This window comes from Adiantum capillus-veneris, chromosome 3, assembly GCF_014529385.1.
Source record: "Adiantum capillus-veneris isolate H3 chromosome 3, ASM1452938v2, whole genome shotgun sequence".
Taxonomy (NCBI): domain Eukaryota; kingdom Viridiplantae; phylum Streptophyta; class Polypodiopsida; order Polypodiales; family Pteridaceae; genus Adiantum; species Adiantum capillus-veneris.
The window spans coordinates 97,955,818-97,977,434 of record NC_140933.1 but is presented as its reverse complement, the minus strand read 5'-3'; the positions used below and the strand labels follow the sequence as shown (position 1 = coordinate 97,977,434).

At 44.3% G+C, this 21,617-nt stretch overlaps 2 protein-coding genes across 4 annotated transcripts in view; one reads left to right on the top strand and one right to left on the bottom strand.

Annotated features, from left to right (window-relative positions):
- LOC147461365 (putative polygalacturonase) overlaps positions 1-21,617 on the top strand; it is a 58,723-nt gene that overhangs the window by 6,778 nt on the left and 30,328 nt on the right. The gene's annotated exons all lie outside the window — the stretch shown is intronic.
- Positions 2,268-21,617, bottom strand: part of LOC147461366 (uncharacterized) — a 28,200-nt gene continuing 8,850 nt past the window's right edge. The window contains exon 5 of the mRNA XM_086509652.1: positions 2,268-2,461. Within this exon, the coding sequence (XP_086365778.1) occupies positions 2,268-2,461 (194 nt within the window). The remainder of the gene's footprint in view (positions 2,462-21,617) is intronic.

Genomic DNA, 21,617 nt, shown 5'->3' with positions numbered 1-21,617 from the left:
CTCGTGTTTGTCTTTAGCAGTAAATGCAGTTCTCTTTGTTGTGCTGAACAAATTTTGCAATATGCTAATTTCACATTGTTCTTCTGCTTGTTGCATAAGTTCAAATGGATTGTTCTCTGAGTGGTCCCTTACGATATTCTGTATAGCCGATGCTGATAGAATACAAATAGATGTCCTTTTGTTTGGTCGCTCAGCGATGCACCGGTACTTCTTGAGAATTGGATTATTCTTTATGTTGTATGCTAGCACTGCTGCTAGTGGCGTGTTTGCAAGTAACGAAGTTGACCGAGACATGTTTTGCTTTGTCGACCAACAGATTAGTGGATTGTCGAGTAGCGATCTTCTATCAAGTAAGCCTTTTGCAACCGCAGTTGCTGTTTTTGTAACGCTGATTGTAACATCGATGACGCTAAGGAGTTGCACAATTAGTTGATTTGTGTTTAGGATGGCTTGTATGTAGTCAGGTTACAAGATGACAACACTGCTTGCTCGTGAACTTTTCAGGCAAGCAGAACAGCAAGTCCAATTCACTTTGAGATTATGCATTGTAGTTGTTTGCAGTATGGTTGCACTTGCTAGCTTCGTGCGTGTGGTATTAAGACCATCGTTGTGGGTATCTTTTTTTGATAGGTTGCAAATGCCACAACTTCCGCAAATGGAAATATTGCGAGCTGTGATGTTGCATTCTTCTTGCCAAGCCTCATAAATATGTTGCACATTAAACCATGAAGAAGCAACAGGACAGAGTAGAACTTTTCGTCTATTCATAGTTTGAAAAGCGGCGTATTCACGGCGCCTTTTGCGGGTAGCACGTAGTGTAGTAGCGATTGCCATTGAGAAGACCTACACTTAAATGCAATTGTGAACACAATAGATACAAGTTAGTCCGATTCAAATTAGAAGGGACTAATATAATGAAATTGGACGACAAAAAAAGAAGTAGAAGGGATGAATATAATGGAAGTAGGCACAAATTAATGTTCAAAGAACTATTGCAAACCATAATGGAACTTTCAGCTCAATAAATAAAAAGAGCTTGGTAGTTGCCCTAAATTTTCTAGAATCAATGGAAAAAAGAAATACACATTTCAGAGATGGGACGCAAGCATTGTTCGGGGTGCATATGCAAATGTTCCAGATCTTTATCTAAATCAGCGAGCGTCTTTCTTTCAGACGGATTCTCCAGAAGGTAGGCATTGTTGATTATATTCTGTATGGCTTCAACCTCTATAGCAGTACTTGTTTGCATCAAGTCAAGTTTGTAATACACACAAAATTCGTTGCAGAAAATACCGAGCTGATTGATGACCCATGTAAGTGTATATACATCTGTTGATTTGCTCCAAGGGCATGTAGATCTGGTATTGAGTAGTTCGGCTGCTCGCCAAGGCCTCTTGGCATGCTCTTTTGGCTTACGAATATTTGTTGGTCTTCTCTCATACGGTGGTCGAAGGGCAAGACCCCAATCTATAATGCCTACTCTTGGTATTCCCTCTCTAGTGAAGTCTAGCATAATGTTCCTAGGGTGAAGGTCATTGTGAATAACTCCATTCTCATGTGCAAATGCCAAAGCTTTTATTAGTGCATGAATCAAAGACGAAGCATGATTGATGATAAGCCTGCATTGGTGCAACTCCAGTTCAGTTGGTTTTTTGTGTTTTTGATCACCCATCGCAAGTACAATTTCACTGATGCTTCCAAAAGGTGTAGGCACACACTCCATCAAATCGCCAAGGGAAGATCCATTGAAATAAGGAAATATAAGTATCCATGGTGATTGAATTGTATGTGCAAGAGGACGCACAATACCTCGGTGATTGAGGTCAACACTGCTCTCGATTGCGAATGATTTGTTTTGCTTGACCTTTGAATTCCTTACAGCAGTACACATTGTTGGACAGAAGGAAAGAAATCCCTTTGATCTTGCATTCATAAGTGTCTCCATATGACCCAGATCCTAGTTTCCTTCCTCGTTTTATAGCCTCAAATGGAATGCCCAAGGTGACAGAGCAGAATGAGTTCAGTATAGTTTTCTGAATGTGCAGACTAGACATCGATCCTCTGCTATCTTGAAGGGTCTCCTTCCGCAATTTCTTGCTGAAGGTGTTCTGTGTGTCAATATTCCTTGCGCGAGAGGATTTTTCCTTTTCAATCTTCCAGCAGTTATACCAATGTTGTAATTTCTCCATTTGTATGTCCTCTGGTAAGTCAGCTCGCAGGTCGATAGCGCATTTTGGCATGTCTCCAACAATACTAAAGAGAAGATGCTACACGTCACTAATATCTGCGCCCTCAAACTTCGAGTCTGTTGAGCGGACCACTTCAGAGAGCAAGGCCTGCAAGCGCCGCTCATCTCGCAAGGTTGTTGTTATCTCGTCTAATGTGAGGGCATCCACTACACGCACTAATTGTGTGCGTAATCTCTTTTTCAATTGCACTGCTTGATCGGGAAGCATTTTACCTACAACCATTCAAACGACATTATGATGTATTGGCGAGAGAATTTATCACTTCATAGCTCAAAAGGGGAGCGACATTTCTTGCATCAATGACCAATATTGTATTGAATAAATTAGTGTGTATAAATGAATTTTGTAAATGACATCAAATAGTTGATAAAGCAGTGCAATATGTTTGGGCAAGATCGATGCTCGTAACCTAGGACGGGCCCTCCACGTACAAACTAATAGGAAGTGCAATTGTTTCACATTGGATGGCGTGCTGAGGGTAACAACTAATGGGAATTGTGCTCCTACAATGGGAACTAACAAAAAGTGGTTCGGTTAGGCGGAACGACATGTGGGGGATCAAAATGATAGCCAATGTTGTAGAACGGGATCGGATCTTTGTAGTCGCCAAGTTAAACAATGGAGTTCTATAACTAATTGCAACTTTACAGTTTAAATTGGGGGGTGTGTTAAAAGGACGCAATCACCACAGTGTGTTTGGATGGGAGACAACGACATTTGCAATCGAGAGGACAATTGGTGTCGAAGTAATCATGCTTTTGGTGTGCGGTAAATTTTACAGTTAAAGACGGGGATGTACATAAATGAGGGATGCTGATATTTGCAATCAATAAGATAGTTGATGTCGAAGTGATCATGCTTTTAGAGTGTCATATAGGTCCCTATATTTACGCCACAGCAGAACTAAGCTTAATTTTATAGTTTAAGACGGGGAGGTGCACAAATGAGATGGTGACTATAGTGTGTGAATGGGAGAGCACGACATTTGCAACCGAGAGGACGATTGATGTCGAAGTGATCAGGCTTTTGGAGAGTCATACAGTCCTTCAGATTTACCCAACAACAGAAGTAAAATTCAGTTTTCTTCTTAATACCTTAAATTGATATGTACAAGAAAAAACTCTAAATTGATATGTACAGAAAAACGATCTCTGAACTTGGAACGATAAATTGATAACACTAAAAAATATACTAGCTATCAATTGATCTTTGGATTTTTAGCAGCATCATGATAGTATTGTACAATAGATGAGCAACCTTGTTCACTAAATCACCAACCAATGGCAGAGTGTTAAGGAAATATGGTTTTTTCTCAATAAAAAAAAGGCAATGCAGAAGTTTTGCATTAGTTGATAGCATGGAATTATTTGTTGCAGTAAACCGTACAATACATCAACATGCACGTGGACGTACACAAATGGGAGATGACGACATTTGCAATCAATAAGACAATTGATGTCGACGAGATCAGGTTTTGGAGTGCCATATAGGAATGGGAGAGTACAACATTTGCAATCGAGAGGACGATTGATGTCGAAGTGATCAGGCTTTTGGAGAGTGATACAGTCCTTCACATCTACTCAACAACAGAAATGAAATTCGGTTTTCTTCTTAAGACGCTAAATAGACATGCAAAAAAAAAAAAAAAAAGTTTACTCTTCTTCTTCATACCCTAAATTGATATGCACACAAAAAAAACGACCTCTAAACTTGGAACGATAAGTTGATGATAGTAAACAATATACTAGAAATCAATTGATCCCTAGATTTTCATCAACAACATCATAGTACTGCATAATAGATGAGCAACCTTCATCACTAAAGGAAATATGGTTTCTCAATTAAAAAGGCAATGCAGAAGTTTTACGTTAATTGACAACATGGAATTATTTGTTGCAGTAAACCGTACAATTCAGCAACATGCACGTTCAAAATGCTAGTGTTTTTTGTGCAAACATCGTGCACAGAATGCTGGTGTGTTGTGGAAAAAAAACCATACATAAGTATGGTGTGGAGTTGGCACAATTCTCTACATTTTTTATAATACCGTAAGGAATGTGCCCTTCCCCCTCCACTTTTATCCCCTCCAGTGTTAAAGGGGGGCTTATGCTTTTCCTCTAGTGTTAGAGGGGCTAGTTTTTTAAGTAAAATCTTTTTTTTTTAAAAATGACGATAGTTTGTTAGCTTTGTTTTCTTACATTTGATTCAAGGAACAAGCATGCACGCAGTAATTTTTAAGAAAGGACTAGCATGGCCACTAACAATATCATCGTGAAATACTTCAAAAAGTAATTGGCAATAGTATAATCGAAAAGCCTTAGACTAACAATATGATCATGAATTACGCAAGATGCACGTAGACTCCCTCCCTCTCTCTCTCTCTCTCTCTCTCTCTCTCTCTCTCACTTGGAGGTAGCTAGAAAATCGAAAATCCTTCGACTAACAATATCTTCGTGAATTATACTTCAAAAAAGTAATTGGCTACTGCTCAACAGTATAATCGAAAAGCCCTAGACTAACACTACCATTGTGATTTTTCCTTTTTGTCTATATTAGCATCTTGCGATTGCAGACTGCACTCTCTCTCTCTCTCTCTCTCTCTCTCTCTCGTTCAACAGCTCCTTAGCGGCTAGATGTTTAAGGTCTCTTGGGATAGTTTCTTACGACGTTAAGAGTCTCTTAGACTAACAATATCATCGTGAATTTTATTTTTTTGTCTATATTAGCATCTTGCGATTTTTTGCAGGCTACACTTTGTCACCCTCTCTCTCTCTCTCTCTCTCTCTCTTGAGTTCAACTCCTCGTCGGCTAGGTCTTTAAGGTCTCTTGGGATAGTTTCCTACGATGTTAAAACTCTCTTAGACTAACAATATCACTAAAAATTTAATTTTTTTGTCTACAGTAGCATCTCTCTCTCTCTCTCTCTCTCTCTCTCTCTCTCTCTCTCTCTCTCTCTCTCTCTCGTTCAACAGCTCCTCGGCGGCTAGATGTTTAAGGTCTCTTGGGATAGTCTCTTACGACGTTAGACTACCAATATCATCGTTTTTTTTTTTTTTGTTCTATATTAGCATCTCGCTTTCTCTCTCTCTCTCTCTCTCTCTCTCTCTCTCTCTCTCTCTCTCTCAATTGTTCGTCGGCTAGGTCTTTAAGGTCTCTTGGGATAGTTTCCTACGACAATAAAACTCTCTTGTTCTTTCTCTCTCTCTCTCTCTCTTTTTTTTTTTTTGGCACTGGGCATGTTTGACATTGTGATGTTTAAATGAAATGAAAAGTGTTACGAGCACTGGAGGGGAGGAGGGAAGCGGCAACCTGCACGGAACTGAGTACTCAAAGGGGATCGATATGGTTGGTGGTTGCAGAGTTGGAAGGGGTAGGAGTTGTAACTTGGGCTGGCCGCTGTATGCAACAGGAGAGAGGGTCGGGAGCTACGGTGAGTGGAGAAGTGCCAAGGGCAGCAGATAAGAGCACTGCTTGGTAGCCAGGTGGGAGAAGAGCCGGCAGTCAAAGACTAGAGACGGGCTTGTGCTAGAGAACAAAGGGCTGCACGATACATGTAGTAGGAGGGAGATGGCAGCGCTATAGCCAGGTTAGTGGGCTGTGCCATGGGGAGGACTTAGCAAGAGTCGGAATCCTGTAGAGGAAAGCTCTCCAGAGGGTAGAGAGGAGTGGCTGCATGGGAAAGGGGACCCAAAGTGGCATATGTACAGAGCCGAGAGATGCAGGGCCAAGAGGGGATGCCAGGGGTTGGCATCATTTGAAGGAAGGGCTGTGAGTCCAATCCCTACCCGATGCAAGAGGGGTTGCGAGAGGCCACTATAGAAGGCCGTAAGCAGCTACATGGCATTGGCATGAAGGGGGAAGCTGTTATTGAGGCTCTCAGTAAGCTGCATCTCTCTCAGCAGAGATGCAGCGCTCTCTCTCTCTCTCTCTCTCTCTCTCTCTCTCTCAGCAGAGACTCTTTATCATTGTCACCAAGAAAACGTCATGGAAAAGCAGTAACGCAGACTGGAGTATTACCTCTCTGTGCTTCGTCTTATGCACTCTCCGTCAACCTTCTTCTGCACTATGTGTCAATTGCTCTCTCTCTCTCTCTCTCTCTCTCTCTCTCTCTCTCTGTGCTCTCTCTCTCTGTGCGCGCGCTCTGTGGTGGCTGCGGCTGCTATATAAGCTGGGTCTGCGTCTGTTTTTCTAAGGTGATGGCTGCTTTTCTGCTTATTTTTAGCAAAGCAACGCTGGGTCTGCGGCTGCTTTTCTAAGGTGATGGCTGCTTTTCTGCTTATTTTTAGCAAAGCAAAGCGTTGCCCTTTTTATTATCTCCTCTTTAATATTAACTCTGCCAATAGCGATGTGCCAAGTGGCATAGCTCTATAGCCAGCATTCCCTAAAATGGTATTGCATAATCAAGGTAAAAAGTTAAAGGCTTTGCAGGGAGATGGCATCAATTTCATAGTATTCCAAATTAGTCATTCAATTAGGAGGATGGTTCATTCGAGTGCTCACGGGCAAGATCCCTTGCAAGCCAAACTCATGTTAATGTACGTGCTTTTCAAAGAGAGCTCATTGGACGACCATGGGTTACGAGGCATATGTCTTAGCATTAGACAGATTGTTTGGAGGGTGGCAATCTCGATCAAAATGGTTAAAGGAGCTTCATGACTGACATTTAGGTGAGGTAGATAGAACTTCGACATTTGGCTAGCTGTATTGGATTTTTTTTCGAAGGAACACTTATCCAATTAGCAAGGGATGGTGCAACTTTTTGCACACGTGTCTCTCCGGTTTATCGGTACATACGTATTGATCCATATAGTATGTGGTACATCTGTGTAGTACGAATGAGTATGTACTATAGGGATCAATGAGCGATCACTTTGAGAATGAAAATTTGTAGGCAGCTGGCTATATAGGGTTGGGCAAGGGTTTTGATGCTTTTAATGTGGTAAGGGGGGATTTTAAAAGTGTGTAACTTTGAATCACATCCAATTCAATGGGTATAGCACTAGTATTTGGTATGAAAATGTTGACACATATTATGATTTGGGTTTCTAAAAAAATCATATGTACTGATATGACCTTAAAATTTTATCGCGACAAAAGTACGCACCTTACATATTGATTATGTACTGTACACTACATACCTTTCCACCTTGGAGTCCCCTTGACTTCATAAACTGGAGGGCACCACGTGGTGGCGGGAAAGATTCACTGGAATAGACTTAACACAAGCGAAACAAATTTGTAAACACTTGAAGTAAAAGAGAACTTAACACTTGAGACAAGACACAACATGGCGGAGTTCCACTCCTAGATGCATTGGCTCCTCAACTAGGCACCGTGGATAATGCTCCCCCTTGGCACATATATATATTCCTTGGCATTTTGCTTTTATAAAGCCTAGAAATAGGCTACTTTTAATAACTGGTCCAAAAGTTCACAAAAAGTCAATGCTTTCCTAAAGATCTTGCATATCGCGGATATCAAATCTATTGTGGATCTCAGATGTTTCAGAGATATTACTATACTAAATGTATCAAGGATATTGAATATACCATTTACATTAGGATTTGACACCTGGTATGTGTGTGTTGGTTGGTTGGCCTCGACTCACGTCTTTCTCTCTGGTCTTGTTCGGCTAATGCCATGCCACCAAGTTGTGACATACAGCCCCCCTTGCCCCCGCCCCGAAAGAGAGGAGTAATCACCCCTGAATCACTACTTGAGGAGATATTGACTGTATGTAGACATGCCAATGACCATTTTATGCACTATATTGGGTTGGTGCAATACAACAATGGCTTAAATCTTTGTTGGATCCATCCTCACTTGATTGTGAGAGATGATGTGACCCAAGTTGTGAATTACAAAAGAGTAAGCATTTACTCTTCTTAGAGCCGACTTGAAGCTCGTGTTTTCAAAGTTCAACTTGTAACTTGTAAGTGTTGCCAATGCTCTTCATCAAAGATATAGCATGTATCGAATATACCAATAGATCAGCATTTGTTGTGTGTGTATGTTGGCTAGTTGGCCTTAGCTCCACCTATTCATCTCAGGTTTAGTATAGGTACTGCCACATTGGCACAATCAAAGGCTGTCGATGCTAGAAGAGGTGGGAAATGTGGCTATGGATGCAAGCAGGGAAAAACCAATGTGTTTGGACAACGATTAAGCGCAAATGTGGGCAAGGGAGATCGGAAGGTGTATGCTACCGGTGGTTTTGAGGTCAACTGTCTTATCAACTCATCAAACGGAGCCACGATCATCAAGTTATGATAGTGGGAAGAAAAAGTGTTTTGCAGTTTTTACTCGGTGGTGGTGATGCGAAAGGGGCCCTGATGGCCAGATGCTTGGGCATAGCTCAAGATGTGAAGGTTAAAGTTGTGGAAATTGAATGTCTTGTTGATTTTTTTGCTATGAAAGGAGGCGACAATGCATACCCAATCAATCTAGGGAGGTCGTGGCTACTTGCCATGGGAGCCAAGCAAGGTTGCATCCGTATGCACGTATGGATTTTATCCGTATAGTACAGCCGTACAGTACGGTTCCATACGTACAGATAGGATCCGTACCGTTTTTTTTTTGGTTTTTTTTGAGAGGCTGCTCGATTTCAGCCGATTTTCGAAAAACGGCTTGCTGCGGCTGAGAGCGACTAGTTTTAGCAGAGATACAGGTACTGTGCAATGTGTGCTCCTCTCTTGCAGGTGTCAGCTTTGAGTGCAGTGTGCGGTTTGTAGTACTTACTACTTATTAGAGTCAGGACTTCAGACTTAAGTCTTGGATTATCATGATTCATTATGTATTTATTTAGCTGCTATTTAGTTTTATGTGACCATGACATCAGACATCTGACACTATTTGGTTGTAGACATTGGTTAGCTAAGCTCAGCTTTGTGTTTTCATTGTTCGGTTAGAGTCGTGGACTCTAGTTTTTGGCATTTGTAATGGTCTATTGTTGATTTGCTAGTCTTTATTTGAAGTCTTGTTGAATATATATATGAAGTACTCTCAGTTTAGGCTTTGTGAAAAAAAGTACAAATTTTTACGCACCTAAAAACTCAATCCATGCTGTACTACGTACCTTACGAACCGAATTTGTACCAAACACTACGTACCTAACTACCTTGGAGCCAAGCAAGACTGGGGAAGCGGCATGTTCATCTTGCCTAATAAAGGGAAGTTGTGTTGGATTTGAAGACCAAAGAGAGCCATTTTTATCCAATGGTAGCTGAAGATGATGGAGATTCAACGACAGACATGTAACGGGAGGGCACCATGTGTCAATAGAAAGAACAAACTGAATAGACTTTTAGCACTTTAAAACATCTGAACTGAAAGAGATGCATGACACTGTACACGAGATGTGGAGTGGCGGTGTTCCACCCCAAGAGAGAGCATTGGCCTCAAAACCTAGTGTCCCTTTTGGTATTTCTTTATATTGCTTCAACTCAGTACAACGCCGGTACTCTGTCCTCTGTACTTCCATGCGGAAACGTGCCAAAGAATGAGCCCATGGCACATATTTAAAGGCCCTAGGGCCAAAAGCAGTTTACGTGAAAAGTGGTAAGTCTAAAAGCATCTGACCCAAAATCTGCAAGCACGGAAATCCGTACAGTCTGCCGCCACGTCATAAGCCTACAGTATAAAATGCAAAAATCCATACTGTTGCCACGTGGCTTGCAGTGCGAATTGCGGTAAGTCCATACAGCTGTTGCCACATCATTAGTTCTTCACGCAATGATTTTTGTGTGTGTGTGGATCCTGATTTATTTTATTATTAACCCTAGGAACTTATGGAACTTGGGGTTCCATAAGTTGGTAAAAGCCCCTTTTATACTTTGCCCCACTCGGCGAGAATCTGCAAGTTGGTTTGAACTTTTGCTTCTTCTACTATTTCTAGGGTTTAGGCCCCTCGGCTGGGATCTGTAGGTTGGCTGAGTTCTTCAGTGGCTTGATACGTCAGCAATTTGTGACATCTCCCCTTTTTGAAAGAAGAGTACTTGTGTGCTGCGATTATAGTATATTTGCAAAACAACTCAAATAAGCAAAAAATATCCGAGGGTCATCCCAAGGGACGTTCAGTTTTCTCATTCTAGATTCAAGCTCTTGATATTCCAGCGTAGCAAAATTAGCCATCACACCTAGATCTTGTTGATCCGTTAACGGGTGTCTCGATGCACTAAAATTACATACCCAAGCAATCTCACCCAATTAGGAATATTCAGTGGTTGGCACATCACAATGCAACACAAATGCTCGCATATGCATGTTACAAGACACAACGAGCAACGCCGCTAAGCACTCCCCCAAGACAGACGGTATGAGGCACGAAGCTACTCAATGACTACCTTGTCACTCTTCTTGCAAATAACCTAAAAAGGTTCGGGCCATGAGCTCATAGGACTGACAAAACCAAACGCTCCCCAGATTGCAGCTTGCGTCGCTTGGAGGCTTCGAGCATACAACTAAACGTTGCCTAGACATCCTGTCTGCGTCGTTCAAAGGTTTTCCAAGGTACAAAACGCTCCTCAGACATCCCGTTTGCGTCGTTCTAAGGTTTTCAAGCCTACAATGAAACGCTTCCGAGACATCCTGTTTGCATCGTTTTGAGGTTCAGACATTATTAAACAATATTTTCACTACTCCACATGGGAGGAAATTACTAATCATTGAAACCAGTAGTGAAATTAGAGTCAAACAATTCAAATCGCCACCCAGACAGGTTCAAAATAGATACCATCCATTTTAAACAAATTCCTAAGAGGATCGCCAAACAATTTTTCAAACAGGTTATCAAAAATTCAAAAAATTGCTAAATCAATTGAAAAAGCATTCTCGACGTCAATTGAGCTTGAAAAGACGACTGGTGTTCCATTATGAGACCTACACCACAAAAATTAGGATTAGGTTTCTTCAAGAAGGTTGTAGCCGGCCGCAGTATGGTCCATAAGCTCTTGAATGGTCACAACTCGCTTGGACAGATTGTGTGCCCGTCACTGTGATGGCAGTCAATATTGGGCCTCCAAGGTGATCGGGTTGAGAAGAGACACCTGATAAGAGATGTCTAGAAATGTCAAATTGTAATTTGCAAGGGTTTCCGTGTCAAGCATTTCACGATACCCCACTGTGCTAGAAGCAACACCCCAAAGAATGATGTTAGATGGCATGTAACTTCAAGCAAAAATTTCTTCAAAGGTTGCCAAGGCCTAGGAGATGTGCGGCACACGAGACGCGGAGTGGCGGAGTTCCACCCTAAGAGAGAGCATTGGCCCCAAAATTTGGCGCCCGTTTCGATATTTCTTTATATTGCTTCAACTCAGTACAGCGCTGGTACTTCGTCCTCTGCACTTCCACGCGGAAACGCGCCAAAGAATTAGCCCATGGCACATATTTAAAGGACCTAGGCCCGAAAGCAGTTTACATGAAAAGCGGTGAGTCTAAAAGCATCTGACCCAAAAGATCCCGGCGTGGAAATCTGTATAGTTTGCCACGTCATCAACCTTTAGCGCAAAACGCGGAAATCCGTACTGCTGTCACGTGGCATGTTAGCGCGAATTGCGGAAAGTCTGTACAATTGCTGCCACATCATCCATTCTCCACGTTTTGTGTGTGTGTGTGTGTGTGTGTGTGTGTGTCGATCTTGCTTTATTTTATTATTAACCCTTGGAACTTGGGCCCCATTGGATGGGGTCCTATAAGCTGGTAAAAATCTCTTCTATACTTTGCTCCACTCGATGAGAATCTGCAGCGCAAATGCGGAAATCCGTACCGTTGCCACATGGCATATCAGCGTGAATTGCAGAAAGTTAGTATAGGTGTTGCCACGTCATCAATTCTCCACGCAATGATTTTTATGTGTGTGTGTGGATCCTGATTTATTTTATTATTAACCCTATGAACTTGGGCCCTATGGGACGAGGTCCTTTAAGTTGACAAATACCCCTTTTATACTTTGCAAGTTGGTGAGAATTGCTTTTTCTACTGCCCCTAGATCGGGATCTGCAGGGTTGGCTCAGTTCTTCAGTGGCTTGACAAAGATTATGGCAGAAAGTAAACAAATTACTTGAAGCCGGTTTCATTTATCTAGTGCATTAGTTTGAGTGGGTTCCCCCTCTTGTTATCATGCCTAAGAAGAATGATAAGTGAAGGGTACGTGTCGCCTGCAAACCCCTCAATGCAGCTATGCAGAGAAATCATTACCCTTTGCCATTTCAAGATGAGATTTTGAACTAGGTTGCAGGTCATGAAGGGTATTCTATTATGGACGGCTTTTCAGGATACTTTCAGATTTTCGTAGCTCTAGAAGACCAGGTGAAGATGACATTTATTACTCTGCAGGGGTGCTTTACCTACCAGAATATGCCCTTTGGTTTGGTGAATGCTTATGCCACTTTCCAATTGTGAAATGAAGTGTTTGGTCCCTATTAAGGGTGTTTATAGATGACATCGGTTGTTATAGTTCTTGCTACAGGCTTGGACACTCCAAGCGAGAAATCAACAGCAACACACGACAAAAACTGCAAATAACTGAAGGGAACTTGAATAGAGAGAGAGAGAGGAGACACGGAACGGCGGAGTTCTTTCCCTAGATGCGTTGGCCCCAAAGACTGGCACCCCTTCCGGTATTTCTTTATTATTGCTTCGCAAAGTATAACTCTTTAAGGGTCCAGTTGTCTCCGAGACTCTGCGTCTAGAAGCTCTCTGAAGGCGGGGCCCTCTGGGTACTTTTAAGCAGTACAAAAGCAAAAGCAGAGCCCCAAAGCTTTGGTCCAAAAGCTACCAGCGCAATTTGTAAAATTCCGTATAGTGTGCCATGCTTGCATGTCACCGCAATTTACGAAATTCTGCAATTGACGTGGCTTTTTTTAGTTAGGCCGCTCGGTCGGTGCTCTTTAAGTTGGTAGGGGTTAGGTTTTTAAAATCCTAACCCCCTTGGCTCTTTCGGCCAGAGTTTTTAACTCTAACCCCTTGTCCTCTCGGCTAGTCCTTCGAGCTGGGCGTGCCATGTCACCAACTTGTGAGATTTCCCCCTCCTGAAAGAATTGTAATCGCCCTCGATTATGCCTCTCAGCTAGTCCTTCAAGTTGGTCGTCCCATGTCACCAACTTGTGACATTCCCCCCTCCTGAAAGAATTGTAATCGCCCTCGATTATGCCTGCAAAAACAGCCAAAGGATGGAAAGTTTTTTGAGTAGACACTGACTCTATGTACTCAGGCACAAGACTCCATAAATCCAACACTTTCACAAAGACACCAGGCACTGATCAAATCACTTTTCCGTGGAGGGTCTCAGATACAAATCATGATCATTGTAACATATTTAGCAATCACATCGAGGCTGCACCGATCTTTCACGGATATCTTGATCTACTATCGGATTCATATCCGTTCTCTTCACATTTCAAGCAAACCATGCCCTTGACCATCTCGACAAGACAATACATTCATAGAGCATACGGTTCACAAAATCCTACACTTAGTTCACACTGAACATTGTGTTTCAATCCTTCAATCTAGCCATCTCATCTAGTCCAAAACTCTTGATGCACCTAGATCCGCTTTTGGCCATCTCATCCTTTTGGAACTCTTGATGTGCTCAGAATTAGAGTCAAGATTCCTGTCCGGTGGTGGTTCTAGTATCTCCCAGGAGTAGGTTAGGGAGTGAGGGTTGTTTTGTGGATGTGCCTGACCGTATTTGAGGTAGACGTACTTGTTCTCGACGATGCACTCCATGATGTTGTTCATCCGATAGGTTGGCTTGAGGCGGGACCCCAGTTCCTGGGGTTTCTCGGGGTCAGAGTCTTGAGTGTTCTACAATTCTGCGACTAAATATGTTTGTCAGGACACTTTCAGTGAGTTTACATATTTATGAGCATTTTTAGCCATTTATCAGGATCGTGGGGTTTTGCAATAGGTAGGGCAATTCTGGGAATTGCCTATATATGCAACCCACCCCCTTGTACTTTTGGCATGTTGTGATCATTGCAGAGCTCCAACGTTTGGGCACACACTCTCTCTCTCTCTCTCTAGCGTTTTCTATTGCCAACGTTTTTGCAGTGCGGCCTCACCCTCTTTGTAGCGTTTTTTGCTCACCATCTCTCTCTCTCTCTCTCCCCTTGTGGCGTTTTTCACTGCATTGTGCAGCAGCAGTGGTGCACAAGGGGTGAAATAGCAGCAACGCAGGCCTCAACAGGGGTGGCGCGTGGGCAGCTATACAGGGAGTGTGGGGGTTGCGCGGTGGGGCAGGGGTGGCGCGTGGGCAGCTATACAGGGAGTGCGGGGGTTGCGCGGTGGGGCAGGGTTGGCAAGGCGGGCCCCTTGTGGCGTTTTTCACTGCATTGTGCAGCAGCAGTGGCGCACAAGGGGTGAAATAGCAGCAGCGCAAGCCTCAACAGGGTGGCGCGTGGGCAGCTATACAGGGAGTGCGGGGGTTGCGCGGTGGGGCAGGGTTGGCAAGGCGGGCCCCTTGTGGCGTTTTTCACTGCATTGTGCAGCAGCAGTGGCGCACAAGGGGTGAAATAGCAGCAGCGCAAGCCTCAACAGGGTGGCGCGTGGGCAGCTATACAGGGAGTGCGGGGGTTGCGCGGTGGGGCAGGGGTGGCGCGTGGGCAGCTATACAGGGAGTGCGGGGGTTGCGCGGTGGGGCAGGGTTGGCAAGGCGGGCAGGCATGGCAAAGAGAGAGAGAGAGAGAGAGAGAGAGAGAGAGAGAGAGAGAGAGAGAGAGAGAGAGCTGGTGAGAAAAACGCTAGAGAGAGAGAGGTGCTGCACACACAGAAAACGCTAGCAAGAGAAAAACACTAGAGAGAGAGAGTGCTTGTCTAAATGTTGGATGCTATGCACTGATACAACATACCAAAAGTACAAGGCGAGGGGGGACGTGCATATGTAGGGCAATTGACTTTTGCCCTACTTAGGCCAAAACCCCACGATCCTGAAAAAGGCTAATATAATGCAAAAAATGTGCAAACTCACTAAAGTGACCAGGGACACATTGTGTGTCACAAAGTGATGACATGGCATGACCTAAAGGATGGACTCCGGACAAAAAAAGATCTTGGAGCCCCGCTGAAAGATATGGTACCAGCTTGCAGAACCAAGCTGAGAAGCCAAAAATGGAAGGACTTTCATTTTTACAAGTTGTACCAACTTATAGGTCCTGTTCGATAGGGCCCAAAAGGACTAAAGACTTAAAAGAAGCGTTGAAAAAAAAAGTCAATGATGTGGCGAATGTGAGGAAGATCCACGATTCACGCTGCTGACGTGGCTGATCGTACGGATTTCCGCGATTTGCGTTGAATATTGGAGCGCTAACTTTTGGGACCCATATGCTTTTAGACTTGAAGCTTTTCATGTACACTGCTTTTGGAAGGCCCAAGGCCTATAAATAAATGTTACTTACATCACTTTGTTGCTTCACAGGTCTAGGGCATGCATGTACGGCTAGTGTGCCTCCGGGCTGGCCACCCTTTGCATATGCATATAGGCTGCATTGTCCAGCCGCCCACTTTTGGGCCGGCCGCCCGCCTTGGGCACTCCTATATATGGAGGCAAGGGGGTATCCATCATAGATCATTTGACAGTTGTATCCCACTCTCTCTCTCTCTCTCTCTCTGATGGAGTAGCGTTTTTATGCTGTAGGTCAATGGAGGGCTGATCGCCCCCGTTCCCTCACAGGTGTTGTGGTCTACTCTCTCTCTCTCTCTCTCTCTCTCTCTCTCTCTCTCACGCTTCTGCACACGCGCGCACTCACATGGTATCAGAGCAAGAGACCCTATACAATGATCATATGATAAATGAAACGTGTACCCCCCTGGCCCCATTTATATGAGTGCCCAAGGTGGGGCGGCCAACTCAAGTGGGTGGCCGACCCCAAACTCGGGCGGCCAGCCAAGGTACAACCTATGCTATGGGTGGCCAGCGCGGAGACACTAGCCGTACAAGGAAGTTCCTTAGACTTGTGTGAAGCAACATAAGGTCTAGGGCATGCATGTACGGCTAGTGTGCCTCCGGGCTGGCCACCCTTTGCACATGCATATAGGCTGCATTGTCCGGCCGCCTACTTCCGGGCTGCCTCGCCTGCCTTGGGCACTCCTATATATGGAGCCAGGGGGTTACCCATCGTAGATCATCTGACAGTTGTATCCCACGCTCTCTCTCTTTGATGGAGTAGCGTTTTAATGATGTAGGTCAATGAGGGGCTGATCGCCCCCTTTCCCTCACATGAAGAGGCACACAAGAAGATTGACACCAAAATACAGGCAGTCTTGCAAGAGTACCGACTACAAGACTCCCTTAGCCTTAAGGTTAGGATTGGAGGACTCCATCCACCATGGTGCACCAGCGAGGATACCCTTGAAGAGGCAATCGACAAGCTTCATGACATTCTTCAACCTGTCAACATTAAGCCTGAAACCGTTTCTTGGATCAACGACACACACAAACGTGTGCCACCGAGCATTGTATTCTCATCTTCAAGGACAAAGAAGAACGGATAAAGCTACTACGCTAGTCCCGCCTCCTCAAGGGCAAAACTTTTTGGATCACTGAAGAGTTGACTACAAATCAACTCAAAGAAAAAGCAAGCGAGCTCAAGAAGGTACATGAAGCCTGGAAACAAGGTAAATGGGCGGTCTACCAAGGCGGAAAAGCCATCGTCCAAGAGTTTCGAAATCTCAAATCGGCTCTCCCCATAGCTAACCCTCCCTAGGTTTTGTTTTCCCTTTTTCTTTTTTACCCTCATGATGGACCCTTAGTCCTTAACTGATATGTATCGTCATTCTGCTTAGATGGAACCATTGTAATGTTTTGTGTTTTTGGTCCCATGGGTCATATATGACCTCCGAGGACAATAATTCAATCTATCTATCTATCTCTCTCTCTCACGCTTCCGCACACGCGCGCTCTCACATAATACGAGAGCTCAGGCATCACATGGTATCAGTAGCTTTAGGCTCTTCATGGTTAGGGACGCTTCACCATCCACATCAGGTTCTCTCCCAAGAAGATCAGATCAGCCAGCATTTTTGGAAAGCATCCGCGTTCTGCAAAAGCCAGGCATGCGATGGACTTTGGCGCTTTGGAGGACCCCCCTCCACCTGCGTTTTTTTCAGATCAAACCAGCGTTTTTGCCTCTGGCTGCCAGCGCTACACTTTTTGTGCAATTTCGTCGCCGGAAAACCCCTCCAATCCATCAGCGTTTTTGCTGCCTCTTGCATTTTTGGGGAGCACTTGCGTTTTTTGGGATCTGCTGCGTTTTCAGCATGGAGGGGCAGCACTCAGCTTCTCACCCACTGGATCTTGCCTTCCACACCGGCTTGGCATCCAGTGCCTTGCCAGCCCGTATCCTCTCCATTTCTACCAGATTTCAGCCATATACCACTGCTGTTTTCTCTGTTTCCAGCCCACTTGGGGTTGTGCCATCCTCCTCATACCCTTTGCACCGCTCGGAATCCTACCGGGAGCGTACGAGCACGCTGAAAATCAATGGACAGCAGCGTTTTCATCACCTCGCAGTTGCATTCTTGGGTGGACAGCAGCCACATGGCTTGTGTTTTTCACAGAGGATGAAGTTACCTCCTGCCAGGACACCATCCGGTCATGGTCAGTGTGGTCTCTCAGTGACTGCTGCGGTACACGGTATCTTCGACACCACCATCTTGGGTGGACAGACACTTACCATTTGACCTCGACACGTCAGACGACTTGCTTACACAGGAGCATCTACATGGACTTAGGGAGAGGATCTTAGATCTCTTCTTGGACAGGTTCATTGCTTGGATCTACAGACTGGAGTGGGACTTCAATGCTTTGGACTCTCTTGGAGAGTTTACGTGCGAGATGCGCGAGATCAGGCATCATCACGCGACTACATCCGGGGTCACCCAGAGCTTGGCTTGGATGGTAGTGCAGCTGCTCTTCTACACTCCTGATCATTTGGATTGCTACCTTCAGAGTTGCTTACACTCACCCTCGGTAACCTTACAGCAGCAGACTTATCCCCCGACCTGGGCAGTAGGCCACTCCCAGCTCATTCACATTGAGAACCACACCGAATTGCGGTTTGGTGTCGTTGTTGGCGTGGATTCTGTTTTGGTTGACACCGAAGGATTGGAGGCAGGAGATACAGGCAAAAGGGCGCAGACAGATTGGTCTGGCCTTTCCTCTTCCCAGAGGTTATTCACAGCGCAGACTGCTCAGTCTTGCTTCCCTTCTTCATACAATATGATTACGGTGCAGAGAGATTGGTCTGACCACACCTCTTCTCAGAGGCCCTTCACAGCGCAGACTGTTGAGTCTGGCTTTCCCCTCATCTTGGATTACCCTACCTTCTGAAAGGACACCATCCGGTGGTGGTCCGTGCGGTCTATCGGTGACTGCTGTAGCTTACGGTAGCTTCTACAGTGCAGACTCTTTAGTCTGGCAGTCAGCAAACTCATGAAGACCAAGAAGTGGCCCGAAAAGCAGAGTCGAGCAACAGACTATCCAAGCTACTTGGGTCGGAGATTTACTTTTGAAAACGCCAAGAAGGCAAAGAATCGAGCTAGATCTGAGGATGGTCCGAGTCGTCCTCATCTTCTTCTGATAGGTCTGATAGTTCGACCTCCTAGTCCAACGATGAGGGAAGAAAGGGCAAGAAGAGGAGAAAGATGCAAAGACATAGCAGAGGCAAGAAGTAGGCAAAGAAGAGTCGATCCCATAGAAGATCTCGGAAGTATTTCAATGGTTCAGACGAGGATTCCTCTTCCTCGGACAGTTCAGAGTCTTATGAGCCGATGTTTGCAAAGAGGAAGCATTTTTACAGAGCCAACTAGTATGATTTTCTCAAGGGCAAGAAGAAGAAACCTAAAGATTTTAAGGAGGGCAGGCAGCAATAAAGTTTGACACTTTTTCTAGCTTTAAGGATACTCACAATGCCCTCTTTGTTATCCAACAGTTTGATATTGCATACTCCGGAGGATCCTATTTAGAGCACTCCAAAGTCCGGAGGGCGGCATCCTACCTCAAAGGAAATGCTTAGACTTGGTGGTCTACCCTGCTTCTACGGAGGGAGGCACCAACAAAGTGGCTTCAGCTCAAAAGAGTATTTACTTTCTCATGGCTCACTCAAGAATACGAACGTGATGTGATCACAGCTTGGAATGAGGATGACCAAGGAAGATACCCTAGATACTTACTGTGAGAGATTTTGGGTCACTTTCTAGTTCAAGCAGCAGATAGAGAGATTTTGTTGTGGTTTACCTAAAGAGATACAAGATTATTGTCTGCTGCAAAAGTCCGAGTCCAAAGTGCAAAACCCTTCCCTTGCCATAACTTGATGTCCGTAGCTCCATTTGATAAGTTGTAAAGACAAGGTCGGAGAGTGCATCGAATGCCACATAAAACAATCCAAAATATGCACTTTGATCAGCTCCAAGCATTCCAACCATATAGCACCAAAATCAAGCATTTTAGCTTGAAAAGCACCTTTAGCATACACCTTTTGATTTCACTCGCCCGCATTTGCATTTAGTTGTTGTCCAAATACACTGGCTTTGTTAGAGTTCAAATTCCTATTTGGTGGTGGCTCCAGTATCTTTCAAGAGTAGATTAGGGATTGAGGGCTGTTTTGTGGCTATGCCTGGCCGTATCTGAGGTAGACGTACCTTTTCTCGGCGATGCACTCCACGATGTTGCCCACTTGATAGGCTAGCATGAGGTGAGACCTTAGTTCCTAGGGTGTAGCTGGATCATATTCTCGTGTATTCGGCACTTATGCTACAAAATGTAATAGACTTGGACACTCCAAGTCGGGAGTCTACCTCAACACACGTGAGTAAACTGAAAGAATTGAACAAAATAGAGAGAAACGACCTGGCACAACGAAGTTTCGCGCCCAAAGAGATTGGCCCCAAAGACTGGCGCCCCTTTCGGTATTTCTTTATTATTAATGCCTCACAAAGTACAATGTTCGAGGGTCCGTACATCCGCCACGTCATCAACCCTTTTTTTTAACGCTTCTTTTTAGTCTTTAGTCCTTTTGGGCCCCATCGGACAGAATTTGTAAGTTGGTACAACTTATAAAAGTGAAAGTCCTTCCATTTTTGGCTTCTTAGCTTGGTTTTGCAAGCTAGTACCACTTCTTTTGTATCTTTCAACAGGGCTCTGACCTCTTTTTTTGTCCGGAGTCCATCATTTAGGTCATGCCACATCATCACTTTGTGACATACCCTCCTCTTGAAAGAACCGTAATCGCCCTCGATTATGCCCACAAAACCAACATAAGGCAACAACCAATTCAGTTAACACTGTGTCTAAGTACCAAGGCACTGGACAACACATATCCAGTACTTGTATGAAGATGACACTCATTGAACATTCACATCTCTATCCCCGCCGAGATCTTTGATGAGAATCATGATCATCGTAACGTATTTAGCAATCACATCCAGATCTCACCGATCTCTAGCAAATGTCGGGATTGACTAAATGTTGTTTGTCACAAAGTGATGACATGGCATTTGGTCGGACAAGTCCCAGAGAAACTGAATGGATGAAGCACCAGCCGTGGGGCCCGAAACACTAAAAGAAGCTTGAACCTTGAAGGAGATTTTTGTAAAATGCGCTGACATGGTGACGTGGCCTGACTGTACGGATTTTTTGAATTTTGCGTTCCTGTGTTGATGTGGCAGGTTGTACAGATTTTTGGAAATTACGCTGGTTGTTTTTGGGCTAGCTTTTGAGAGCAGATGCTTTTGGGGGAAATTCCTTTTGAATAGATTGCTTTTGGGGCATCCCTTGTAAGAATAAAAGAGACCTTGGGGCCTCACTTTGCAAAGCATCTGGACAGAGTTTGAGAGCAGAGGACCCTTTTGGAGTTGTACCTTGTTGTGATCAATAAATAAAGAAATACCGAATGGGGCGCCAGTCTTTGGGGCCAATGCTTTTGGGCGCGGAACTCCGTCGTGCCGTGTCGACACTCTCTCTCTCTCTCTCTATTAAAAATCAGTGATTTTGAAGTTTCTGTTCGTGTGTTGTTATTAATTTCTCGCTTGGAGTGTCCAAGCTTGTTACATGTTACTATCATATTCACATCACCCCTCAGGTGAACAAGACTGAAATGTTGCAGCCATTTCGTCTTTCAATCATGCACTCAAACATTACACACATGAGAGAGCACATATATCAAATTCATTTAAGAAATTCCGATTTCAAACTACTTCTTTTCTTCAAGGCATACAACAGAATACTGTCAGCCTATCAGCCTATCAGTTCCCAAGTCGGCTAGGTATAGGTAAAGGTTGCAAAAGACCCGGTGCCTTATGCCTGTCACACTTGACCTTCTGGCATATCAAACAACTGCTTCGCGCTCGCCATCGCTTCTATCCCCTCAGCTC